Raw genomic sequence first — 27,607 nt, 5'->3', positions numbered from 1 at the left:
GGCACCATGAGGACCCCAGATAAATTCACCCCTGTGCAAACAGCTGGACCACTTCTCTCCTGAGCATAAGTTCTTCATTCCATTGCTCTTGCCTCCACACTACTGAGCCTGGCCCATATTTCTATAGTCACCTCTATACCCACCCAGCCCTGACCCTTCTCATGCCCAGTTAGATGTCTGAGGTTCGCTTCCAGCTCCCCGGTATTGATTTCTGTCTTGTATGATGCACCCCCATCAGAATGTATTGGTAGTGACCTACCAATTTGATAAAGCCCTCATTTCTGTGCTTGGCATGCTATTTTTGCAACCTCGACCAGTCAGAGCAGAACCCTGTAGAGATGGACTTAAACGGCTGAGGTGGGGCACAGCTACCACCTCTCGGAGGTAAACAGGACCCAGGGACATGCACGACAGGGCCAGGGAGGACTCACTGTCCTGAAGCCGTCAGAGAGGCGGTGGCCAGTGCACAGCTGTGAGGAGCATGAAGGCTGAGCATGTGTGATGTGGTCCTCACTGCTTAGCCCATGCTTCTTCCCGCTGGGTCCTCTTCTCTAGGGAGCCCTTTAAGTATCCTCACTCATTTTTACAGTGACAAGAAAAAGCTCTAATGTTCAGACAAAAGCCGTCTTGGTTTTGTGAATGCTTATGCCCCCAAGGTCTTTAAAAACCATCAAACCCAGTGTTGGGGCAGAAAACGGGCCCTCGTAAGAACCACCTGTCTCCGAATCAGCGAGGATGAGCTATTTCTGCAGCACAGGTGAGCTCGCTGTCCAGGGAAACGGCTCCTTTGTGTTGGAAGCACTTCGTGCCCTGGACTCACTGAACCTCCTGCAGGAGGAAAGAGAATGAGGCTCTTCTCTCGCAATCGCAACAATTTGAGCTGCCCACTGTCCCCGGGAGGATGTCATTTTTTAATGGCATCAGTTCTTTCTAGGGCCCCCAGGGAAGGGGAGATGTTTCTCCAATCTGCACAAAATACAGCAGGACTGGATCTCACTGCCACGCCAGTGTCGGCTATAGAACCTTCTTTTGTCAAAACACACCTTCTCCAGTGGAGTCCTTCCGTGTTCTGCCACATTTCCTCTCCTGGAAGGAGAAACGGAGGGGCTCTTCATATGTGAGCAGAAGACAAAGCGATGGAGTGGTGAGCGTGGGGTAGCAGATCAGACCGGTATCAGGGCTAAATTTACAGGCCACCGGGCTGCTTCTCCAAGAACGTGAGCTGCCGTCTCCTCTCCAGAAGTATAAGTTTGACTTCCTGATCCCAGCTGTCCCCATTCCTGCCATGTGTGCCTTCCCATATCCTCACACCAAAGGAGCTGTCTGGAAGCTCAGAGAGAGTGAGAGCTCTTATTTCCCTAGGACTCAGAGGGCCGACCAAAGAGACATAAAACCATTAGCCCCAAATAAAGAGAAGCATGCTCTGATGCCTTTGCTCCCCGGAGCCGCAGGCAAGTGGTTCTCCTGCAGGGTCAGTTAGCTCTGTACCCATGGGGAGGAGGGTTGGGAGGAGGCACACAGAGCTGAGAGAGCCTGTGAGTAGGAACATCCTCTGAGAGTAGAGATGGAGCTTCCGGGTTCTTTTGAAACCATGGAGTCAGCAAGGCTACCATCCTGCAGGCAACTTCGTGTCAAAGCAAGACATGGGTCCTAGTCTTTACAAAGAGTTTTGAATGCTCTGCTTCTGCATCAAAGCCCTGGAGTTGGTCTGAGTGCACAGAATGCTTCTCAAACAATTTTGGTTTCTGCTGATAAAGTAAAAACTGGTTAGTGCCATCATAACCACACACACGCCACTCGGAAAGAGAGAGACATGAGCCAGACAGGGAACAATGGAGCTGGAAATCCCTGAGCCACGGTGAAGACAGGAGAGGAAGAGGCTGAAGAAGAGGCCCCAAAGGAAAAGACAAGAGACAGACCACTGTGAAAGGAACAAGGCTGGAAGTCCTGTGTCCATGACTCTTCGTTCTGAGCCCCTGAGCATCTCCTAACTCCACATTCCTTCCTTAGCTGGTAAATGTCTTCTTCGGTGAAATGTCAGTTCAGGCTTTTGCCCATTTTTCCACTGAGTCATCAGTCTTTCTCGTAATGATCTGTGGTTGTGAATCCTTTGTCAGATGTATGTATTTACAAACATCCTCTCTATTAAGTAACTTGTCTTTCATCTTCTTATAACGCTTTTGTTGCAAGGATGCATTATTTAATACATAAGCATATAAAAGCTACTCATTTCATTAAAGTTCAATTTATCAGTATTTCCTTTCTGGTCCAAAGTTTCTGTGGCCTGTGTCAGAAATCTTTGCCTACCCAGAAGCTGTAAAGGTAATCTCTTATGTTTGTTGGGATGTGTTAATGTTTTAAATTTTACATGTACATCTGCAATCCATGAGGGATGGTTTTTGTGTAGAGAGTGAGACAGGAGTTGGGATCTTTCTTTTTTTAAATTAGAGAATGAATAAACTAAGTTCCATTTATTGATAGATAAGCTTTTCATGACTGCGTTTCAGTGACACTTTTGTCATACATCAAGATACATACATGCATACACAATTACAGGCGCTGGTCTGTTTTCCCATCTTTGCACTACAGTGTGAGAGTATAATTTCTTTTACATTTTTTAAGATTGTCATATATATTTTTGGTACTTCACATTTTCTTTCCTACAAATGTTAGAATTAGCTTGTCAAATTCCACAGAAAACATCCACTGAGATTTTTATTGGGACTGTTTTGAAGTAATAGATGAGTTTGAAAGAGAATTAACATTAACATGTTTATACCATCAATTCATTCTAGTCATAACTATGGCTTTCTCTCCAATTTATTTAGGCCTTCTTTAATTTTTCTCAGCACTGTTTTGTAGTCCTTTGTATGGAGGCCTTGCTCATTGTTTACTACCCTATTGATTACATTATTAGATTACCTGCATATGTAACACATATTACTTGATGCTATTATAAATAAAAGCATTTTATGTTTTATTTTCTATTTGCATGTTACCATCATACAGAAATATATTTTTATATTTTTATATATACTGACATTGTTTCCAATAACCTTGCCATAGTCACTCAAAAATTCTAGTGGTTTATTTACAGACTCTTTTTAATTTTCCACATAGACAATTATCTCATCATTTCTTTGTCTGCAATCTTTATACATTTTCTTTCTTTCTTGCCTTTTACACTGGCTAAACTTTCATTATAATGCTGAATATTTATCGTGGGTATCCTTATTCAATATTCAATCTTAGGAAAGGACATTCAAAATTTTACCATTAAATGTAATGTTAGCTCTAGCTTTTGAAAATGTATATAATTAGATTAAGAAACTTCCCTTTTCACATAGTTGGCTATGAGTTATCATCAGAAATGGGTGTGGAGTGTTAGCAAATACTAGTTTTGCATCAGTTGAGACTATCATGTGATATAATTCTTTATTATGTAATTGTGGTGAACTGAATTTGAATTTTAATATTAAAGTAATCTTGTATTCCTGAATAAACCCAACTTGGTTATGATATATTAGCTTTTTTATATTTTATGGGCTTGAAGTAGCCATTGTTTTGTTATGGATTTTTGTATCTATGGTAAAGAGTGGAAACAATCCAATTTTTATTTCTTTTAATGTCATTTCAAATTTTGGTATCACAGTCATGCTGTCCTCATAATGAGCTGGAAAAACATCCCTTTTTTCCTACTTTGTGGCAAATTTCTTTAATATCCATGTTGTATTTTTCTACCATTTAAAAACATTCTTGAATGAGGCCATCTGGGCCTGGTTCTTGATGGGAAAACTTTGAGTCACAGATCCAGTTTGTCCAGGAGAGGTTAGAATGCTGAAATTCCCAGTATTCCAAAATATTTCAACAGTGTCTCTAGTTAACAATAGTGTTTGACCCCTACAAGTCCTTAGAAAATGCAGCAACCTGTTTCCTCGGTCAAATTCCATCCATGCTTCTGCTTCCACAGTCCCAATCTTTTAGTCAGATCCCCTTGACCCTCCTCTTATCTCTGCATTGCCTCTCTGATGAATACAAGATGTTTTGTCATTAGAAAAGAAAAGAGGGTCCCTGCCCTTGTAGCAGGGTGATTTATTGAGAGTTTAACACAGCAGGATAACCTATTAAGACATAAAATTGTGTCTTCTTTCTCAATACTCCAGACTCATCAGGCCGAAACAAAAGCCAAGTCCCAATTCCCCACATCAAACCTGCCAGACAGGCAGCCAGGTCTTTGTTTCCAAGGGCTGGACTCTCTTTTGGCCCAGTGGAGACTTCAAGGTTTTTCTGTTACTGTGTCAGAGCCAGTGCAGGAAGAGAAAGAGGCTTGTGTTTGGAAGCCAATGCTACAATCATCTTTGCCTTGTTCTCCAAGTCTAGACCAGCACAGGGATATTAGCCAGACCACCTAAGTTTGGTGCTCTGGTTGAACAGAACAGAGTGCAAACACTTCCAATCCTGTTGTTTCATAGCAGTGAGAAGGATTAGAGCTCCCTGAGTCTGATAAGCAGCATTGGAGTGGCAGAAATATAAATGGGAGTGACTATGAACAGAGTGAGCAACCTTGTGAGAACCCTAGAGAAGGTATACAGAGCCCAATTCATCTCAGAGGCAGTAAACGTGGCTTCAGAGTCAGCCATCTCCAAATGAGTCAGGCAGATACTTGTCAAATGTCATGAAGACAGTCACCAAATCAAGTCAAAGATATTCCCATTCTCCCCTGAGTTATATGTAAACCCAGCATTTTTACATCATTCAAGGTAGAAAAAGGCAGAAAAAATAACTGATAATGAAATAAGAGTCTAGTGATTAAGAGTTCAATCTCCCACTTTCTTTCTTTTTTTTTTTTCTATTTTTCAGTAAGAAAAAAATAACATTTTTTAAACTGTGGTTTATCTTTACCCTCTTATTGTTGTGAAGTAATAGAAATCCATACCCAAACCTCTTTTGATTTTTTGGAACAGGGTCAGTGTGCAAATCTACCAAGAAACTAGTTCTCTGAGTAGGTTTTTTCTTTTCTTTTCTTTTCTTTCTTTCTTTCTTTCTTTCTTTCTTTCTTTCTTTCTTTCTTTCTTTTCTTTTCTTTTTTTTGTGACAGAGAAAGAGAGAGAGAGACAGAGAGAGGGTCAGACAGCAAGAAAGAAAAATGAGAAGAATCAATTCTTTGTTGTGGCACCTTAGCTGTTCATTGATTGCTTTCTCATATGTGCCTTGACTGGGGGGCTATAGCTGAACCAATGACCCTTTGCTCAAGCCCAGTGGCCTTGGGCTCAAGCCACTGACCTTGGTCTTCAAGCCAGCAACCTTTGGGCTCAAGCCAGTGACCATGGGGTCATGTCTATGATTCCATGCTCAAGCCAGCAACCCTGTGCTCAAGTTGGTGAGCCGCACTCAAGCTGGATGAGCCTGTTTTCAAGCTGGTGACCTCAGGGTTTTGAACCTGGATCCTCAGTGTTCCAGGCCAACACTCTTTTCACTGCACCACTGCCTGATCAGGCCTCTGAGTAGTTTTTTGGTGAGGGCAATCACTTCACAGAGCTTCAGAGCCTTCACTTTGGCCTGCCCTTGGCCACCTTTTTCCCTGGTGGTACTTTTCACTCTGAGGACAGAAAATGTCCTTTAAATCTCCAGTGTGCAGGAATGTCAAGCCCAACAGGGATATTCTTCAGGATTTGGGGCAGAGTGCTGCAAAAACATAATATGAAGTTCAGATGGTTCTCCTGCTTTGATTAGATACTTTCTGAGACATTCTCACTTAGTAGCTGCTTATTGAATACAACTTAGTTGAAATGAATGTCAACCCAGTGCCAAGCACTGTGTTAGGTACCAATAAGCCCAGACAGATAATGTCATGGTTCTGGCCCTAGGGCATTCAATGCTTAGCAGGGGAGACAGAGACATAAATGGCTGAACAGCAGGGAGATGCATGCTGGGACAGGAGACAAACAGAACACTGTCAAGTACCAAGGAGGAAGTAATCAATTCCACCATAAATGCCCGCCTATCTCTCTCCTCCTGGCAAAAGGTATGAGGCTCTGAATTCCGGCAGAAGATGCTGGAGCAAGCCTATAAGCTATTACAGCTGGAAGCCATTCATCCTGTTGCAATGACAGGAGAAGCCAGCAGAATGCTGAATACAGAAGGGGAGTCCAGGAGGAGCAGCCAAGCTCAGGTGCCATCTGGCCAGGGGAGGCCGAACTGGGAAACTGGGACAGAAGCTGAAGCAAAAGCCCTCTTTGTTGGTTGGCCCTCCGCAGGCTGTGCCCAAGAAGACACTGTGAAGCATCCACAGATGGCTGGGATCCAGCTCTCCTGGAACTGCCTTCAACTCCTGCACCATGACTTCCCTCCAAGGCAGCAACAAGAACGCCGCGCTCGGAAAGCTGCAAGACCTTGCACCAGGCACTACAATGGGTACAAGAATGCGGAAAACTCAGTGCCTGCCCCAGAAGTGCTGGCCATCTTTCTAGAGACTGAGACATTATAAGATAATACACAGAGTGTAAAGAAACAGGAAACAAACTTATAAGTAAAGGTGTTTTGGAGGAGGTGACTACTGCACAGTGGCCTGGAGGTGGGTAGAATTTAAATAAGTGGAGAGAGAAAAGGAAGGGGCACTCCAAGAAGACACTGATGAGCATCAGCACAAGAGCTGCCACAAGAGCCAAAGGAAACAGGAAGTGTCTGAACTCTACGCGGGCAGAAGAATATGAGTGAGATGAGGCAGGAGGAAATGTATGCAGCATGTTATGGAGTCAACTTAAACCCATACTTTGGGTTTGGATTGAATCCTGAAGGCAACAGGCAGTCACTGGCCAATTTTGAGCAAGGTAGGGAATTGCATAAAAGCAAATTATCTCACATAACACTTCTCCCACCAAAATACTCCTCTCTGACCAATAAAGGCCATTCAGTTGGAAGATGTCAAAGCACAGCCCAGTATCAGGTTATAAATGTACCTGCCAACTACTGAGAGCCCTATCAGCTTGGGAAGGGTTGAGTCTCCACACTAGATTTATCTCCCAGTCAAAAATTTAAGGCACTGGCCGCAGGAGAGACAGAAGTAAGCTGAGGTTGAATGGGCCTCTGGTGCACAGAGAGCCCTGGAAGTACAGAAAACCCATTAAACTGCAGCAACATCAAAGGGGAAGACTGGAATCCAGACTCTGCCTATTAGTCATCCTTCACCAGGTGAAGCATCCACCACTTGGCTGGCTTCCATCCCCACTGGTACCCGAATGCAAACCACTCCTTACTGCTGTGGCTTGTAATTAAAGGCAAAACTACACACAAGCATTGCCAAAGAAGAGCAGCCAAACACACGGGGATGCAGCATTTAGAAGTTCCCAGTGGAGTCGTAAGGTGCAATGGGATTCTGCCACTACTCTGTTGAGCGACCTTCAATAGCCTCCTGGAGGTGAGCACCCTTCTTCATATGCATTATGGGAAATGCAGCGCCTGTGTGGACCTTGGGTTATCCTTCCAAGACCCAAGCCTGACTTGGCTCGGATGGACTAGAGCAAAACCTATCGCAGGCACCAACCACCTTAGCTCAGTCTTCTTATTAAGTGAAGGTGATAGGGGCTTTCAGCCGACCTGAGAGAGAACTTAAGCTGACTTACAAAACACATTCAGTGTTAGCTACTGTCTTAGAAAGGAACTTCTTGAATTTTAGTGTTGACACTTCTAACGAATTTAATATTCAGTTCCCTGGCATTTGAATGAGTACAGTCGTCCCTTGGCATATTGTGGTTCACTTTTTGCAGTCTCACTGTATCATGGATTTTTTTTTTTTTTATTCTTTTTTTTTTTTTTTTTTTCATTTTTCTGAAGCTGGAAACAGGGAGAGACAGCCAGACAGACTCCCGCATGCGCCCGACCGGGATCCACCCGGCACGCCCACCAGGGGCCACGCTCTGCCCACCAGGGGGCGATGCTCTGCCCATCCTGGGCGTCGCCATGTTGTGACCAGAGCCACTCTAGCGCCTGGGGCAGAGGCCACAGAGCCATCCCCAGCGCCCGGGCCATCTTTGCTCCAACGGAGCCTTGGCTGCGGGAGGGGAAGAGAGAGACAGAGAGGGAAAGTGCAGCGGAGGGGTGGAGAAGCAAATGGGCGCTTCTCCTGTGTGCCCTGGCCGGAATCGAACCCTGGTCCTCCGCACGCTAGGCCGACGCTCTACCGCTGAGCCAACCGGCCAGGGCGTATCATGGATTTTTAAATTGTATATATCTAATTTTTTATTGTGGATTTTTTGCTATATTGTGGGATTTTACGATATATAGGTATTTTTATATATTTATTATTTTAATTATTTTTGCGGTAAAATAAGCAAAATAAGTGTGGGAAAAGTTTATAAGAATGTAGGGAGGGTTTATAAAGCCTTAAAAATATATAAATAATAAAATAAGTATAAGGTTGCTACTTGGTGGATTTTTGCCTATTGAGGGGGGGGATGGAGGGGTTCTGGAACCTAACCCCCATGATAGACAAAGGACCACTGTACCCACTTTTTTCTGGAATGTGCTTAATTTCTAAAGAGAAATTCAGCTGTAACCGCAGTGCATAAAACATTGATCCACTTGGCAAACCCTAACTTATCTTTCAAGGACTAGTCAAATGGGACCTCTGCTCTGTACGCTCCTCTAACCACTCAAGGTAGAATTAATCGCTTCCCTCTTCTGTGTCATCAGAGTACACCGTACATATAAATATTTGTATTATAACATGTTTCCTTGGGCAGAAATCAAGTCTCATTGGTCTTGGTGATCCAGTGCCTGGCATCGTGCTGATCAGAATAAGTTTCCAATAAACGTTTGCTAAACTGAAGGTGAGCTGCGTTTATTTGCACTTGATCCTTTGTTCAATAACAAGAATTGAAAAGACTTTATTGTTGAATTTATCTGTTTGCCAAGACTTAGGTGTGATCTTAAACATCAGCCTGTCACCTAAGATAGAGACCCATAAATCCATTTTGATGTCCCATAGTTTCAAACTCAACATGCCCCTACCAAATGAATTATCATATCTTTTGCCCCAAACTTCCTCTTTCTCTGTAATCCATTCATGTCTTAATATCCTAAACCTCCACTCATTTACCCAGCTACTCAGTTGAAATCCTGAGAACCACCCTAAAACCTTCTATCGTGTTCTAACATCCAAGCAGGCAAAGTTGGGTTCATTTCACCTCTCTAGCTCTTCTCATAGCCAACCCCTCCACGCCACCCCTCTATGGCTGCAGGAGACCATGCCCTTGGCATCCTTTGCCTAGAACGTCATGCCAGCTGCTTTTCTCTTTGCTGGCTTATTTCAAACATAAAGATCTATACCCTTTTTTAACTTATATATAATGAATTGCTTTTTATATCAACAAATATAATATGTAATCACTACACAGTATTCTATCCAACTAATGTATTTTAATTTACTAATGAATTTCTCATGGCCGGGCATTCAGATGACTTCTAATCTTTTCTTGTGTATGTTTATAACAAGTCATACAGAGTTATAACAGTCATACAGAGTTCTGTTGTTGGTTTCTTCATTCTCTACCCTTTTCTCCAAGTGATCTTTCTAAGACACAGTTCTGATCCAATAACTCCCTATTCTCTTAAGAAAAACAAATCTCTTCCCAGCCCAGTACAGCAGACACTTACTAACCTAGCCCTTTATTACCGCTTTTCTCCTCGGCCATCTCCTTAGGTGTGCTATCACCTCACCCCACCAAAGGTCTGGGGATTCCTGAACACACTGTACCCTCTCACGTGTCTATGCTATCACACGTGTTATTTCCTCTGCCCCGAAAATACTTTCCAACCCACCACCACCATTAGTCCTCAGTAAACCCTACTGATGTGTTGACTCAGCTTCAATATTACCTTCACTCTGATCCTCCTGGCCCTGCCAGGTAGAATCAGCACCTCCTTCCTCTGTGACCCAAAGCACTTACCACCCTACCTCAGGTGAGGCCCGGCATGGGTAGGTTTCACAGCTCCTTCAGGAATGCTGAAGACCAATCAGAATGGAGAAGCAATGAAATTGACTTTGAAAGCACTGCTGGCCGCATGTTTTCTAGAACTCCAGTAGAGTGGGTCCAGATATGGAAACTGGAGTCAATCACAGCTGGGTTTAAAACTTAAGTCATCCACTGCTTAGTGAGGCAAATTCCTCAACCTCGCTTGGCCTCAGTTTCCACAGCTGAAATATGGAGGTTGAAACAGTGCCTAAGTCACAAGGGTCATGGGGCTATTTTTGAGGATTAAAGACTTAGCACCGACCCCAGCACACAATAAGCATGTTGTGAGCCATTTTTTATTATTTCTCCACGGTTCCATTCAGAGCCCAAAACAAGGCAGCATGCCCCACAGTCATCAGAGAGTTTTCACAGACCAGATGACTACGCTGCTACTCAGTGTCCCCATCAGCTCCTTGCCACTCCAACAAGAAGTATAGCAACTTGCCGCTCCAATCATTACTGGTAAAAGGAAGCCGTGCAAAAGGCACCCCTCCCAGACTTGGCTGTTTTCAGAGATAATGTTAGTCAATTTTGACTTCTTCTGCCTCTGCAATCTTAAAGAAAACGACGGTCAGACCTTCTAAATTGGTTATAATCTTGAAAGCAGAAGAGAAGTGCTGGGCAGGAAGGCTGGAGCAGAGCACGGGGAGGTAGGTCTGTCTCATTGGCAGGAATCAGCAAAGGAATAAACCAGTAAACCTCTCTGGGTTGTAAGTCTTAGAATACTAGGTGCATCAGAAAATGAGCACACTTGTCTACACATCTAGAAAAAAGTCTAGAAAAAAATTTTAAATCTTTACACTCAAAAGACTCATCGAAAACACAGTCACTTTAAGATCTGATAGCATATATGTGCCCAGGCTGTGGGTTAAGGGACACCCAGGGACAAAACTATATGACAATTCGGTCCCTGCTATCCAGCCAGGAAAAGAACTTAAAAAGCTATCTACTATCTTCGGAGTGGGTGATGAAACCCAGACGTTAAGTTCTAGAAATTATTTCTAAATCTGGCTATCCATCAGGAAGGCCTGGGAGATTTTTTGTCTAATACATTGCTCAAACATTCTCCATACCCATAAAATCAGAACATCCAGGGGTAGGTGAGTTCTGAAATTCAATACTCATCAAGTTTCCTCAGATTATCTATGCAGCTAATCTACTGACCTGCTATAGAGTTCAGGAATTAGAAGTAGAATTTCTATCTGGGAGGGAACAAAAGGGGCTAAAATCTGGGAAAACCAGTGGAGGAAGGAAGAGTTAAGCTGAATTTTAAAAGAAGAGCAAGACTTTGGTGGGTGAAGTGAACACATATCAGTGAGAACCAAGACATAAAGGCAGGTACAGTGGTCAACAGCAGAAATGCTAATACCAACATGCTTTACAGAGCTGATCTCACTGGATTCCCAGAAGACCCCATGAGGCAGTGCGGCAGGCATTGTGGTTGCCTCGACAACATCTCTCCATGCCTTTCTTTCTTCCTCCTCGCTGAACCCCTGTTCTCTATGTGGCATGAGCTTGAAGGAGGTGGGGCCCCACTCTGGCTCCCCTGGCCTGCGCAGCCCCAGCAGGGACACGCCCTTGGGACACAATGCTAGAAGCCGTGCCCTTCCGGAAACAGCTCCCTCATTCTGAAAACGTGTGTCTCCTATTCTCCTTCTAACATTTTCGTGTCTGGTTGTGTGATGCTTGAAACTCTACCACCATATTGTTATCCATCATGAGGAGAGAGCCTGAGGACAGAGACCAACACTCTGGATGGCAAAGCAAAAACAGAGAGAACCTGGTCCTCGATGATGTCATGGAACCAATGAATTAACAGCTCAGAACAACCCTATCCTAGTCTAGTCTTCATCACATGAAGCGATGACTTCCCCATGCTTCTGCTGGTCACGGCAGAATTTTCTGCACCTTCCAGAGCCAAAGCATCCCAAATGATACAGGCAGGTATTACGATTTCCATTTTATTGATAACTGCCTGAGGTTTGGAGCATTTAAAACTTGTCCAAGGTCATAGGATCGATGCTATTGAGCAGGGCGTGGAGAAGGCTGGACAGTTAAGCTCACAAACATTTGCTGTACCACACATGTGTACTCTCCCAGGGACACTGGGGAGGTTTGTTTTGATTTCTTAAGTTTCTAAGGACTGACATAATCCAAGTTGTGATTTCTGAAAATAAATGAAGAGTTCTGACTATACTGTAGGTTCTCCCTTATCTGTGGTTCTGCTTTTTGAGGTTTCAGTTACCTGTGGTCAAGTAAAGCCCAAAAAATTTAAATGAAAAAATTCCAGAAGTAAACCATTCAGACATTTTTAATTATACACTGTTTTGGATAACGTGATGAAATTTCATGCCATCCCACTTGCTCAGTCCTGCCCAGGACACAAATCATTCCTTCGTCCAGGATGTCCATGCTGTATATGACCCTGTCTGTTAGCCACTAAATAGCTTTCCTGGTTATCAACTTGACTGCTGTGGAGTCGCAGGGCTTGTGTTTAAGTAACCTTTATTTTACTTAATGGTGTCTCATTCACCTCACTTCATCTCATCATGTAGGCACTGTATCATCTCATAGCATCACAAGAAGGGTGAGCACAGAACGATAAGATACTGTAGAGAAAGAGAGATTTTCACATAACTTTTATTACAGTATATTTTTATAATCTTATTTTATTATTAGCTCTTGTTAATTTCTCACTGTGCCTATTTTATAAGTTAACTCTATCATAGGTATGCATGTTTGCATGTATGTATGTTGGTATGTATGTGTAGAAAAAAATGTAGCATGTATAGGGTTTGGTATTATCCTCAGTTTCTGACATTCACTGGTGGTCTTGGGACCCATTCCCTTCAAATAAGGGGGAACTGCTGTATCCTATTTGAGAGGATGGCTGGGCTAATGGCCAACTGCCTCATCACTTCTTTCTCCCTCATTTCCAAGAGAACCGGGACCTAAGACATCAGGGTAAACTCTGCCAGCATGAGTTAATATGCAAGCAACAGTGAGACTAAAGAGAAACCATCTTTATGGCTGCTGAAGACAGTGGCATGGAATTCTTCAAACCATTTACAATTGGCTTGGGTTTTCCAGACAGCCACATATGGAGCTATTTACGCAGAGGGAATCTTCTCAGATAAATAATTTGGTACAACCATGTGTCTGTAAGGCTGGTCTCCCCTGAAAGACTGAAGGCTGTTGTTCTGTGATTTGGGATCGAGACCAGGAAGCCAGCAGTTTGTTATCCCAAGCTGCCCTTCCAGAGCTAAGCTGCGTGCTAAGATTCTGCTCTGACGTCAACTCTGGAAGGTCCAGCGTGGAGTCAGGAAATCTCCGTGCATATATATGCTGCCACTGCCTTCCTTAAGATGATTGACGATACGAGGTTCAGGCCAAAGACCACTTTGAATAATTGCATCCTATCTCTGCTGCTCTTCTTATGTGACTGTCCTTCTCTTCTGGCCCACGGACTGTTTTAATCACGCAAGTGCCTCTCCTGCTACCATCTCCCCAGCCAGCGGAAGGTACCCAATAAAAAGTTGCTGCCAATAACCTCGGAGTCTCAGTCTGGAAACCCATGCCCAGGCCTGCCTTCTTCTAGTCCATAGCCTGCCTTTCCGCTGTCTTCTCTGCTGGCTGGTCTTTCTCTTTGGGGACTTCTCTCACTCTTTGGACACTAGCTCCATTTAGACCTTTTTTCTCCTCGTTCCGCCTTGACTCAGACTCTCCTCTAATTTTGCTGCCCGTGACTGCTCTGGGTCCAACTTGACCTTGGGGACATTGTCCTTGGCCACATACCATTGGCAGGTTTCCCACCAGCGTCACTCCTGTCTGAATGACTGGCCTGGCCTCTTCTAATCCCAGTGCCCTGGAAACTCTAGGTTTACTGGACAGAGACAGAAAGGGCCTAAACCGCCTGTCTGTCTGGGTCTGCCTGTGTCGCACATTATCTTTCTGCAGAGTTTCATAGGAAGAACATTGGGCTGGAAGTCAGAAATCTGACTTCTGAAACTGTAAGTTATGCCGTTAGGGTATTACATGACCTTGAATAAATGAGACACACACACACCAAGACTCAGTTTCTTCATCAGTTTAATAAGAGACTTGAACCAGACCACCTTCTGGTCACCTAAAAGCTCCACAGTTCTCCACACAGGTCCCCTGCTGCCCAGGAGTGAGCTGTGAGCGCCCAGTCAGGCTGAATGCCATCTAAGTGGGCAGATCTAACAGGGGCCTACCCAGAGGTGGGTTTAATGGTGGGCACACCAGGTGCGCGTCCTGGGCCTCAACTTCTGAAGGGCCCTGCAAAACCCCAACTTGATACTTTTTTCTAATGTAAGGGGCCCAATATTTTCTTCTGCACCTGGGGCCTCCACCAATCTTAATCTGTCTCTGAGCCTACCCATCCCCCTATTTATAGGAGCCAGTTGTCCTGATATTAGGACGGTGATAAAAGTGACAATAAAGCCTGACCTGTGGTGGCGCAGTGGATAAACCGTCGACCTGGAATGCTGAGGTCACCGGTTTAAAACCCTGGGCTTGCCTGGTCAATGCACATATGGGAGTTGATGCTTCCTGCTCCTCCCCCTGTTCTATTTCTTTCCTCTCTCTCTCTCTCACTCTCTCTCTAAAAATGAATAAATAAAGTCTAAAAAAAAAAAGTGACAATAAGTAGTATTTACTAAGTACCATCTGTCAATTGCTGGCTATAAATTTGCAAATATTTCTCATTTAACCCTCCTATTAGCCTATAGAGTGGGTGGTAGTATTATCCTATGACACAGACAAAAAAATAGAAACTTAAAAATGTGTAATAAGGTGCCCAAGCCACCAGCAGCTAAGATGGAGAGCCAAGATCTGCATTAAGTGGCTTCCTGCCTGAGTGGAAAGAGACCCCTGGGAGCCCAGCCAGCTCCGGCCCAGCGGGGGCCCCTGTGGGACTGTCAGAGCTGGCCCTGCTGCTCTGTGAATTACTGAATGCGGAGGCATCTCCCACAGGCTATTTCCTGCCCCCACCCACCCTGTCTATTGTGTCCTATGTGTAAGAAAACTCAGCAGCCCTGTACCACTCTGACTTCTCCCTCAGCAGGAAACATTTGTCACGCTTTCCTAGCCCGGGCCCTTGGGCTCAGGGGGCTAGAAGGAAACAGGTCCCTCTGTACAGCCAGTCCTTGTTTAGATATGGAAAGAGAGTTCCAGAAGGTAATGGTGCCCTTCTAATACAAGGGAGGCCAATAAGGCACCGTATTAAGAGCTTATGTTTTGAAATTGGACAATCTGGGTTCAAAACCTGACTTGGCCACTTCCCCAGCTGGGACAACTTTCTCTGTTTGCCACAGTGTGTGCTCCCCTCCCCCATTCCCTTGATGAACTCAGTCACTCTCTTCCTCCCCCACCTCTTTTCCTTTAAAATGAGGATCACAACGCTATTTGCTTTATATATTCGTGTGTGAGAGAAAAATGTTCCTGTAAGACCATTATCACAACACACAGAAAGTGCACCAGAAAGTATGAGCACTGCTGTTTTTTCTTTATCATGGCCAAGCCAGAACTAGACCTGGCTGTAACTTTTAGTTAGCAGCTGCTGCCCTAAATGCAAGTGGCCGAGGTCCTGGGCCCCTCCTGGGTCCTCTCATCAGGCTCACTCCCAAATGCGTCCCACTGAAATACAACGTCGGCCAGGCCCGAGGTGCCCGTGTGTTCCCTGCGCCTGGCACAGGAGCCCCCATGCAGCCGGGAGACCCACCAATATGGGGTTGAGAAGGAGGGTGGAATCCGGCATGCATCTGCACAGATGGAGCTGGTCTCTGCTGGGGGAACAATCCTGGAGAAGCGGTCTGGGACCCGGCAGCCAAGGGCCCTGGATATGATTCCCTGTGCCACCAGCTCTAACTGCCTGATGAGGCTTGGGGGCATAATGGGGAGAAACCTGCTTTGCACACACTTCCCAGGACTGGCACCTCTCATTGTTAAGTTATACTTCATTAAGTGAGAAAGAAGTAATCAATGGCTCAGTGAGAAGGGAAGGAACACAGGCAGGTGGCCAGACCGAGAGGAACCGAAGCCTTGCGGAGGGGGCACTTTTTCGTTTTGGAAGTTGGAAGTTGTTTGCCTAATGCTGGTTTGAGAAAGACAGATCCCTCCCTTGAGATAGAAGAGTCAGCTCCGTGGGCTCCCTGAGGTCTGGGAGCTTTCACTGAGCGGAGGGGAAAGCCAAGGAGAGATTCATTTAATGGGTAAAGGGGAAGAAAGTCACATTGCTGAGCATCTACTCTGTATACATTGTTGCTTGATGCTTACATTTGTTTTCCTACATGCTATTGGAGCCCCATTCACAGATGAGAAAACAAGGCTCAGAGAAGTTGAAAAAAATATTCAAGGTCACACAGTGACGCACAGGCTGTGCCGCGAAGCTCTTCCCCTCATACCCTGTCACCTTGCTGGGCACCAGGAAGGGACCAGGAAGGGCTATCCTACCCTGGCAGCCGAGAGATCCTCAAGTTTTTCTCACACTGCCATCATCCTCTCAGCTTCATTTCTTTCCTCTGTTCGGTCATCAGAAGACAGCCAGAGCTGTGGTCAGTTGGCTCATGCTCTAGAATGACAGGGCTGATGTCTGCATCTGCCCCGAGGGCCCTGTACATGAGGCTGCCAGCACCGACCCAGGCTCCAGCACGCGGAGACTGCGACCTGTTTGCTCCAAACATGCACCGACCCGTTTGGCATGAGGGGATCCCAGGATGCTCACCCCTCATGACTAGGACACATTTACCAGCAGAGTGTGTGCAGAGCCCTGACAGCTATCATCCTGACCTTGGGACAGTAATGGGGGGATGGGCGGAGGGTGCGGGCCAGGGTGTGCATGCCAATAGCAGTCTCCACTTGGTTGAGCTCACCCAGCAAGGAAAGAAATAGAGTCATTTCTTTCACTAGTGGCAGTGGTGGTGGTTTCTGTTACAGATATCTCCACCTCAGAGGCAGTGAGATCCATTTGCTATATAACTCTGCCTCGGAACATTAGCAAGAACACATCACCCTGCCTTCCAAGCTCTTTGCTAAAATCGCTCTGCCTGTGACGCTCAGAAAGGACACCCAGAAGGTCTAGTGAGGGCGGGGAGGGGAGGAGAGATGGAGTGAGGTGCTTAAGCCAGGCACCTCATCGTTCCAAGAGGCTCTTGGCAGCCATTTTTACACACAACTCTCATGCTATCGACCCCTACTCAGAAGCCTTCTGCGCTCAGTCCTAACCCAGCCCTGAGCTTTGGGAGTCTTCAATATCTAGTCCTCCCCGCCTCTCTCTCCTGATTTACAAACACTACACTCAATATGCTTATTCAAACCTCGACACTCTCATTCCCATATTGGATTGTCCTATTTCCCTCCCTCTCCAAATCCCAAGCTTTCTTCCAAAGTCAGCCGATTGCTGCCTCCACCTTTCACCAGCTCTCATTATACCACAAGAAGACATCTGTCCCCAAGCTCACTGCTGTCTAAGTCTTTCAGCCTCGGCTGCATTGTCTTCCTTTCCAAAGGCCATCAAAGTGTAAAATTCTCACACTGTCTACTAAATCATCCCGGCCCGGTTTAGAAGCTCCATTATATTCATCATGTCATTTTCTCTTACCCAGCCTGACACTGTCATGCTGCGTGCAGTTCAAAGCCCTCTCCTTTGGGTTGAGTCCTTGATCTTTCTGCTCGTAATACCAGCTCTGCCTTAGCCCGTATCCTTGACTATCAGCCACCCTGAATGGGAACTCCTCCTCACAGGCTTACTGAGCAACTATGCTGGTCAACCGGGGTCCCCGGGGTGAGCCAGACAGCAAAGCAGAACCAGTAGCTCATGTGGCCATCCAGAAATGCAGGCTTCCTTTAAGTCCTTGGACACTGCTAACCAGAGTGTGTTCAGAAGAGGAACTGGTTTTCTGTTATTATTTCTTAACTCGGAAGTTTTCAGAACACTCTCTGTTGAACATCTTCTATATACACACAGATGCACACATACACATAAAACCGAAAACCAATAAAAATCAAATTAAAAAAATAAGTTAGGCCAGAAGCCACTGAGAAGTGCAGTAAGTGGCTAATTTTTATTATTCTTTTTAAATGTCTGGATAATCTTTACTGCAAATCATACCCTTATTTAAAAAAGAAATGCTATGCTCAATGCAAACCCCAAAGGGCACTATGGAGAAAAGCCAAGCTATAGGTTTATATTCTTCCCATTTCCAAATAAAATGCAGATGAAAAAATGAGTAATCATTTTAATGAACCTTTAAATAAATTCTTGGCTGGAGCACAGTGCAGTAATTTATACAGGGAACTATATACATATATTTGCTGAGAAAGGGACTTTGTGACTAAAGACGAAATTTCCAAGAATCCCTCTCAAGGCCTTTTCCTTTAAGTGATTAGTTTGAACTGAACCACACTTCACATCCACTCGATCGCCAGGTCACGCTTGCAAGGCAGGTGGAGATCTGTAAACCAGTGTCTTTCCCCTCATTGATCCATCTCTCCTCTGCCTTTTTAGTGCTCCTTTATCTGGATTTCTGGTTCTTTTGGGGAACATACCAAGAAGAAAAGGGTTTGGACTCAGGATCAATAAAAGTAGGGGTTTTGACTCAAATTTCGTTCTTTTCCTTTTTCACCCCTTCCTGTGACACCTTTCCCCCCAAGTGCAACTCCTGAAAACTGGTAACTGTCAATTCATGAGGGGATAAAAACAGGGTTGTTGTGAATTAGCACACATGGGACCATTTCTCTCCATCAGCAGGATAATCAGTTTCTCTCAGGCAGGCAGCAGGTTTGATGTTAAGAGACAGGGAAGAGATTGGAAAAAGAAGGTGGCAATGTGCCTTCTGGACAAGGTGGAACAGGAGAGTCTTCAAAACCCAGGGTTCTGGGAGCTGCATCCTCCCCAGGGAAGGCAAGAAGCAGGCAGCCCCGCCCCCCACCGGAAGGCCTGCAGCCCCTGCGCTCCGCGAGGGTACCGCCCGGGAACCGGGCTTCCGGTCCCTCCTCCTGGTGCCAGCTCCCCCTGAGAAGCCACAATCTTCCCTCCTTTTCCAGATTTAATCTCCTCCAAAGCAGTATTATATTTCTCATTCTATCCTAACATTGCTTCCCAAAGGAGGAGATAGATAAATGATCTTTTATCCCCATTGTATGGATTGAGAAACAGAGGCTCAGGGAATTTAAATGACTTTCCCAATGCCCCACAGCTAATTAAGAAAAACTCCTGAACTAACAAAAATCCTGATTCCTTCCTGAACATGTCCTCCCCAGGGAACCCAGCCTGTGGCTTCTCTGACAGCCAGCTGGCCACGGGCATGCTACTCTACCACTCTGTGCTCCCAACACGCCACAGGAAGTTTATATCCCAGGCCCTTGGTCTCTCATCCAAGTTTATTTGAATTGGGATTCTAACTGCAGTATCCTTGTGACTGTGAGACCAGAGAACCAAGAAGGTATGGCTGTTCGCAAAACCCTATAGCTACAACACACATCCAGTGACACAGGTGGGGAGTTCATGTCCCAACTACTGCCTACATGCATTAACCCTCTGCCCAGTCAGGCTTCCCCATCATATATGAGGGCCCCAGCTGTGAACATCCCAAAGAATACTAGATTAGAGGTCCCACAGACCTAGTTCTAGCCCCACTTCAGCTGCAAATGACTCCATGACCTGGGACCAGTCCCCAAGAGGCTGCTGCTGTTAAATGAGAGATTGTACAGTCTCTGAAGGCCCTGTTAGCTCCAACATGCAGTGAGGGTAAGAATTAAATATGAGCAAAAGGGAGTCAGACGAGCACATTAGACCAAGGTAATTGACCATCAGCAACCAAATGTAAGCAGGTCACTGACATTTCTGTGCCTAACATCATTTGTAAATAGAATAATGATAGTGCCAATGATCATTGATGAAGTATTAAGTAAGTAACTTCATGTAAAACATTTAGCATAATTTTGGCACATTATAAGTGCTCAAAAAAATACCTCCTTATCATCATCATCATTAATATCATAGACACTTAGGTCATTTGAAAACAGAAACAAGTATTTTAGCACTAAGAGAGACTTCTGATCCTTGTTTTTTTAATGCATAGCTTATTATGCACATTTTCTGAAGGGAGAATGCAGGTGCAGAGACAAGATGTCTGATTATTCGAGGCTGCAGCACGTAGGTGACCATGAAGGAGGAGTGTGGGGCAGCAGAACTGGTCCTCTGCCTACCATTGTGATACTCGGTGTCCTTGCCCCTAGGTGGCCAGCACAGATCCCCACAGCATCCCTAGCTCCATTTTCCACAGGACGGGGACTGCGCATGCCTAGGTGAGGACAGTGATGCTCATGGGAAGTTGTGTCAGCTCATCGTAATGGAACCCCTCAGTTGTGCCATTGAAGATGCTGCTGCTCTGTTTCACCAGCAGACCCAGTGGGTCAAAGGGAACCACCACCCTCTGAACAAGGAACTGTAACTTGGAAAAATCTGGCCTGGATGGTAGCGCCTAGCTGACCAAGCTGCAGCCATAGAACCAAGAGCTCTGGGGACCATGCCTTCCAACTGGCTGTTCACTAAGCCCAAAGTCCGTGGACTGTCACATATCACCATGTAGTCCTCTGAGAGGCACTGTCCAAATGTGGCAATCCAGATAACCCGAGCTTCAAGGAATCTCAAAAGCATAAGACCTAACCTTGCCATTATACAAATAGGGAAATGGAAGTTTGGGGAAGAAACTGGCTTATTCAGTACCTTTCAGGTATTCAGGGGCAGAACCAGGACTAGAAAGTAGATGTCTGCCTCTTACTTTAGTGGTCCTACCCTTAAATGACACAGAGGTCTTTCACTGCATGCCCTAGTATGTGGCTCCTTTGAGGCAAAGACAAGACTTTGTGAACCATGCTTGTTAGTCTCTCTCTCATACATGTCATAAAAGCATCACTGCAGACCCCAGCAAGAGAGGCTGTTAAGTGTTATCCTCCAGCCCCAAAGTGCACTTTGTTTTTGTTTTGTTTTGTTTTGTTTTGTTTTGGATTTTTCTGAAGCTAGAAACGGGGAGAGACAGACAGACTCCCGCATGCGCCCGACCGGGATCCACCCCGCACGCCCACCAGGGGGCAACGCTCTGCCCACCGGGGGCATCGCTCTGCCACGACCAGAGCCACTCTAGTGCCTGGAGCAGAAGCCAAGGAGCCATCCCCAGCACCCAGGCCATCTTTGCTCCAATGGAGCCTCAGCTGCGGGAGGGGAAGAGAGAGACAGAGAGGAAGGAGAGGGGGAGGGGTGGAGAAGCAGATGGGCTCTTCTCCTGTGTGCCCTGGCCAGAAATCGAACCCGGGACTTCTGCACGCCAGGCCGACGCTCTACCACTGAGCCAACCAGCCAGGGCCCCAAAGAGCACTTTGTAAATACGAACTTTCCATCCAGAGACTAACTTACTACTTAGAATATAGAACATGATGCCAATTGGGTAGGAGAAAATGAAGTAGATTTGGGATGGCATGCCAGCCCCCACACCCTGCACTCCACATCCCAGCCTCTCTTAAACATTTCAAAATACAGACGTCATATATAAAAGTTTGCAGAGAAAATCTCTTAAGCAAATCAGAAAATGATCACGATGTCACAGTTGCACTGCACCCTCATTCGCACACGACAAGAGCCATCAGAGGCTGATTAGTGGAAGTTCCTTTATCGAGGTTGGCTGGGTCCCCATCTGGACCCCGTCACTCACTGGCATTACCCACCTGGCCCTCCCCTTCCTCAGCATTTTTAACTTGAGATCCAAGGTCTATGCATGTAGTTGTTCCCTGTGGGCATCTTGTCTACCCAGGTAAAGTTCACATTTCTGAAAGCAGGAAATTCCCTCCAGAATACTATGCTCAGAGTTAGACATTAGACATTTAACAGATTGATTATCAGCATAAAATTATCTTTTTTTCCCCAATTATTGTTATTACTGCTTTTGCTTTGTTTTGCTTTTGTGCATAAGATTTTAGTATCTACGGATTGAGGGTACTACCCTAGAGCCCGCCTGCCCTGACCATTTAACAATCTCTGTAGACATGGTCAAGGAAGGCAGGAGTCCAATAGTTTAAAATTCCGTGTATTGTTTTGTTTAGAGGTTTACCAGGGTGTCAAAGAGAGCTCAGGGTTATGCTTGTTGTATTAAGAGAATGGCATAGGAATAACCAATATCCAACCACCCACACACGCCTCTTTAGCAACTTGATGGAGGCAGCTCAGGCATCAAGAGAAATCTGCCTGGTAATCCCCACCGTATTTCTACAGGGTAGCCTGGAAGTAATTATCCTTCTCACTGGTAAATCAATTAGGAAAGTAGGATCTACCACTCCCCCACCCCCACCCCCAGGAAACTGCTAATCCTCTCACACTAACGGGCAGAAAACCTCAGGCAACAAATTTACTACTAATGGAGTGATGACTGCATTTAACCGGGTCTTTATTTATATCTGTGCCAGAGGCAGCCCACCTGTATTAGAACAGAGTAGAGAGCATGACCCTTGGGGTCCAACAGAGATGAAGGTGGATCCTTGACCCTCTCTTACCAGCTACTTAACAAAAAGTAAGAGGCTCACCTGCCTGAGCCTCAGCTGTCTCACCCATTAAACGGGGATAAAACTACCAGGCTCAGGGGGTAAGTAGCAAAACTTAGAATAGAGGGCAATTAGCTGAGCGCCCAGAACTTACTAAGGAGCTCAAGGAAAAAAAAAGTCATTATCCTATTCTGACGTCAGACCTCACAGTCCTCTGGCCAGCCTACATGTGCAGAGACACACACACCTCTACCCTGCAGCTGCTTGGTCACATTCCCTGGAAGTCAGACCTTTCCGTGCTCTCAGCCACTTCTAAAACACTGCTTCCAAATCTGCAGGTTGGCAGCCGCTGTTGAGCCCAAGCAACTAGGCCACAGCATGGCTGTATTCCCCTATCCACGCAAAGATTTGTTCTCAAACAGACACCCATAAGAGCCACGCCTCTCTCGCATTAAGGCACAAAGGCTTCGACCTGTGTGCACAAAGCGGGGCTCTGTTAAACACAGGCTTGACCTTGGCACGTGCCATTCTGCATGGGCCTAAGGACCAGAGTCAGCCTACAGTAATGAGTTCTAGAGGCCCGGGGATGTTTATCTCCTGCCAGAGAAAGGAGAAACTGTAAGCTGAAGCTCAGACCCCATCACAGCACACACCCCCCCCCCAGGAAGGCGCACCTCACACACACCCACATCTAGAGCTAACACAGCTGCTTTTGTGTTCAAAGTGCCAGACTCAGACACCACCCAGGCAGTGAGCTAATTGGCCAGTGGTTGCAACAAAGCGAACAATGAGGGACAGAGAAATTCACATCGAACAGAGCTGGGGCAAGTCAAAAATCACTAAAATAAGGCTAATGCTACTGCATCATAGGAGGGTCTAGAACTACTTCAATAAGAACAGCTCCCAGAACATCATAACAATACACTTTAATTTTTTTTTTAAAAGCCTACTATTCAATAAATGTAACTAGTCCAAATCCCAACTTCCTTAAGGGAGACCAGCATCACTGGATGTATCCTGACCAATTTTTCTCCCAAATAAAACTACTGAGAAGGCTGTCACAGACCCACCATTTACAGATAGATAATGAAGCTTTGGGGTAAGTCAAGTTCATTTCCTATTTTACCCATTCTCTCAAGTGGCTGGGAGGACTGGAGATTGTATACATTAAGCTCCTGCAAGGAAGTTGAGTAGAGTAGGTGTTCAATTAATGTGAAGATTATTGCTGATAGATGGAGACTATACATGTTAACATTTCTACTTTTAACCTAAAGACTTATCCGCTATCTGCATTTGGAGATTTCATGTTGTCCAAAAGGTGTTAGAAAATCAACAGTTAGCTTTAGGGACAAATATATTAATACAAGCACAATTTACTATTTTTTCTCCAGGGCAACAGATCTCTATTATACTCACAGACTCCAAGTAAAGGGGTAGCCATCTGTTAACTAAATAACTCACTAAGTGAAAAGCAAGTGTTTCCACAAGATTTACTGAAAAACCTGCTGGAAAGTTCTCCTGTGAGCTCGTTGACGAACATGGGGAGCCACAGGTAATGTCGGTGCCAAGAGAATGAAAAGGCTCTTGTGCAGTTCAAGCTGAGAGGAGAGGCCAGATAACCACAGGTTTAAACTCAAGATATAGCTAAGAAGGACACTTGTAAAAAAAAGAGTTGCATACAAGGTCATAATGACCCAGAGCACTAGACCAATAAAGAAACAAGAGTATTTCCATTTATATCTAACTGCCATTTTGCCTAAGTAGCCGGAGAAGGGCTGTTCTAATAACTGAATATTCTGGTTAAGAGAAAGTCATCATGTAGAATATTTGTGCATTGTCAGTATCTAAAGGCTCAGAATACGATAAAAAACACTTAACAATACAATGAAACAGAATCTACTTTTACCTTCCTTGAGTGATTCAGAAAGCACTTAGGGGATCACATTCTCCTTATGAAATTAATTTCTATTGTCATTTAAAAAAAAAAAACTAAGTCCATGGCATTAGCTTGCCATTTGTCTTCCTCCAAGCTGAGTGAAGAAAATGTCTTGGCGTACAACTGTCTAGGTGGTGATGGCTCTTAGGCGGGAGGGAACTGTGCTTTGGTGGTGTTTCCAAGAGAAGACAGACAAAGCAGATCTAACTGTCCACTGGGTGGCATTCCTCTGAGAAACCCCTCAGAGAGCCTATGGTCTAGACCTCAGCTCCACGACGGAGAAATGGAGGTGGCCCTTCTGTGCCCGTGGTCTGCAAATGTCAGCTATGTTCTCCCCCACTCCACGTCGCTTATATCCCACACTTCCAAGCACCACTAGGCTGGGCTAAGGGGAGTTAAACTGATCAGGAGTAAAGAAAAACAGCAAAGACCAAAAGAGGCAATGTCAGTGTTTAACAGGAAATATACCTGACAGATAACTACCGAAACGGATGAAAGCAGGTGTGACCCTTTCATACACCACTTAGAAAAATCGTCATGAAGATGGGTAAAGTATCAGCTACATGAAAATATGATTAACTCTTTGTGGTCCACACATGGGTCAGAGGTCAGTTCTGAAGGGCATGTGCCATGTGACAGATACCCACTTCTTGCTTCTCCCAAAGGATGTACACACACCCACCTCAAATCACTGAGGGTCCTGAGACCAACTGCCAGCTTATCCCCCAATCAGATGAATGACCTGGATGGGGCATTTCTTCTTTGGGGGCCTCAGGGAAGAGAAGAACTTGAAATAGATCATCACTGACTCCATTCAGTCAAGTTTTATCATGTGTCCACCATGGGCAAGGCAGCAAGCTTTAAATCAAGGTCATGAAGCAATTGCCTCAAGCAATTGCATGTCAGAACTAGAGCATCAATTCTGAAATCCCAGGCTGGGATGGAATAGGGAAAAGGCACAAAGTGTAGTCTAAAGCCAAGGAATCTGGACTGAGGACCAAGAGTCTGACCTTGGCTCTAACCTGGCCCATGTCTTTCCCTGGCTACACGGGCTATTTTGGCTTCTATTCTTTTCTCATTTGTTAAGTGAGGTTATTGGTGTAGATGACAGATTCCTAACCACAACCAGTGAGCTAACTCCATGAACATCTTTGGTCCATGGTGGGATTTGAGCTGTTCACGAAATCCTAAAAATTGTTTTCAAATTTTATGTGCAGAGGCTTGCTTCTAGAAAGGAAGTCTTGAGCTATAAACAACTTTCCAAAAGAGTTAAAAATCAAAAAATGATTAATAACTGCTTGCATAGGTGAAATCTATGATCCTTCCTGGCTCTAACATGTAATAATTCAAATAACAATAATGAAAAATATAAAAATGACAATGCTTTGGGACAAAGAAAAGAGAAACTATTCAGCTAAAGCCAGTAACAAGTACCTAAACAGCCATCCTGATTATCAGGACGTTGGCACCTGACTGGTAGGCACAGTGTCACGTCTGAGGACTCCTGGAGCAAGCTGGGACTTAGGGAATCCGGTACCAACACTGACCCCAGAATCACCAACTCTGCCCCTCCCCTTTCCGGGGATGTTCAGAGAACCGAAGGTGGTAGTGAGGAAAAAGGCGGGCTGAGAATTGCGATGCTAAGGGTGTCAGTCAAGCTGCTCTGCTTTAAGTAACAGAGACAACCACCATTCTGAGCCACCACCTGGATTCCAGTGACTTAGAATCAGAGATCAGGGGCATTTATTTGACTCAAGAGCTGACACTAACCCCTGAGTTTACCTCGCTGAAGTAAGGGTCTATAAAACCCTCAGGGGGAATGCAAACCAGTTTGCTGGAGGAGAACTTGGGAGTACCACTTTCAGCCTTTTAGAAACCCTGAAATAGCCTTTTATATTTAGTGTGTTCATCAGGGCCACACAAGTTGCTAAAGAGCAGTGCCTTCCTAGCAGACTGCCTCTCCCCAAAGTCAACACTGTGCAGCATTTACTTTCTAAAACTGCATCGCTCCACAGAATCCAGGCCCCTCCTCCCAGCAGGTGTCTGTAACTCAAGTCCCACCTCCTGTGAGTTCATCCATGCCCTGGGTGTGGCATCAGGAGGACAGACAGAGGCAGCGGGGGCTGGTGGAACCACGCCCACTCCCCTGTACCTCAGACGCAGCCCCGCCCCCCATCGGATCCTGATGACGAGTTGCCTGGCCTTCCCCGGCAGAAACACTTTCTGAGAATAGACCAGCGAGAGGGAGGCCAAAGGACTCAGCTCTGGAGTCAGGCAGACCCGTCCTCAAATCCTAGATCTGCTGCTTAACACAGCCTTCCATTTCTTCATCTGTAAAATGGACACAATGATCGTTTCTAGCCCACACGCATTGTGAGGACACATAGGCGTGTGAAGCTCTGAGCAGCGCCCTCAGTACAGAAGAACTCCTTCCGCAGTCACATGGTCTTACTGTTGTTATTATTATCGTTGCTGCTATTACTATCAAGGCTGTAGAATGATAAATAGGGTCTGTGACATCCTTAGCGTATAAAACAGGCACTCTACAAGCAATCCCACTGCTACTGTTTTTTCATAACTCCTGGCCCTAGGCAGCCTTGCTAAGGCTACCCTGTGGGGAGTGCCCAGGACCCGCTGACCCCTCCTCTTACCTTCCTTTTGTTGGTAGGATTGACGTAGAGGTAACTAAGGACAGTCTTCAAACCCACTTTGTCATTCAGCTTCTCATAGGTGGTGCCATAATTGGTGGATCTGCAGGGAAGACAGAAAAAGGCAAAGATTGTTTGATCAGATGGGGGAGGTGTGTAAAGGAGAGCCACACTCTCCTCCGAGGACACCTTTGTTACCAACTCACTTGAGTGCTTAAAAGTGTTTTTCAGGGATAAAAGGCCCCATTAATTTTAGAAGAGCAATTAGACTAATGCATCTGCTTACCACCTAAGCTCGCTCGCCTTTGCTCCCGGGCTCTGCTGAGACCTCCTTTGCTGCCCTCTGTGCTGATGTGTTACCCAAGGAGCTGGGGAGAGGCCTTCCTTCCACGAGCCCCTGTTCCCTGTACAGTTCCCTGCAGGGCCCCACGGTTCTCACGGGTGGAGCTCACCAG

The 27,607-nt window shown here is 45.5% G+C and overlaps 1 protein-coding gene across 1 annotated transcript in view; it reads right to left on the bottom strand.

The window, feature by feature from the left end:
- Positions 1–27,607, bottom strand: part of SORCS3 (sortilin related VPS10 domain containing receptor 3) — a 620,103-nt gene that overhangs the window by 304,808 nt on the left and 287,688 nt on the right. Inside the window, exon 3 of the mRNA XM_066239920.1 lies at positions 27,156–27,255. Coding sequence (XP_066096017.1) covers positions 27,156–27,255 — 100 coding nt within the window. The remainder of the gene's footprint in view (positions 1–27,155; positions 27,256–27,607) is intronic.

Source organism: Saccopteryx bilineata, chromosome 7 (genome assembly GCF_036850765.1).
Source record: "Saccopteryx bilineata isolate mSacBil1 chromosome 7, mSacBil1_pri_phased_curated, whole genome shotgun sequence".
In the NCBI taxonomy this organism is placed as follows: domain Eukaryota; kingdom Metazoa; phylum Chordata; class Mammalia; order Chiroptera; family Emballonuridae; genus Saccopteryx; species Saccopteryx bilineata.
This window is presented reverse-complemented; position numbering and strand designations above follow the sequence as displayed.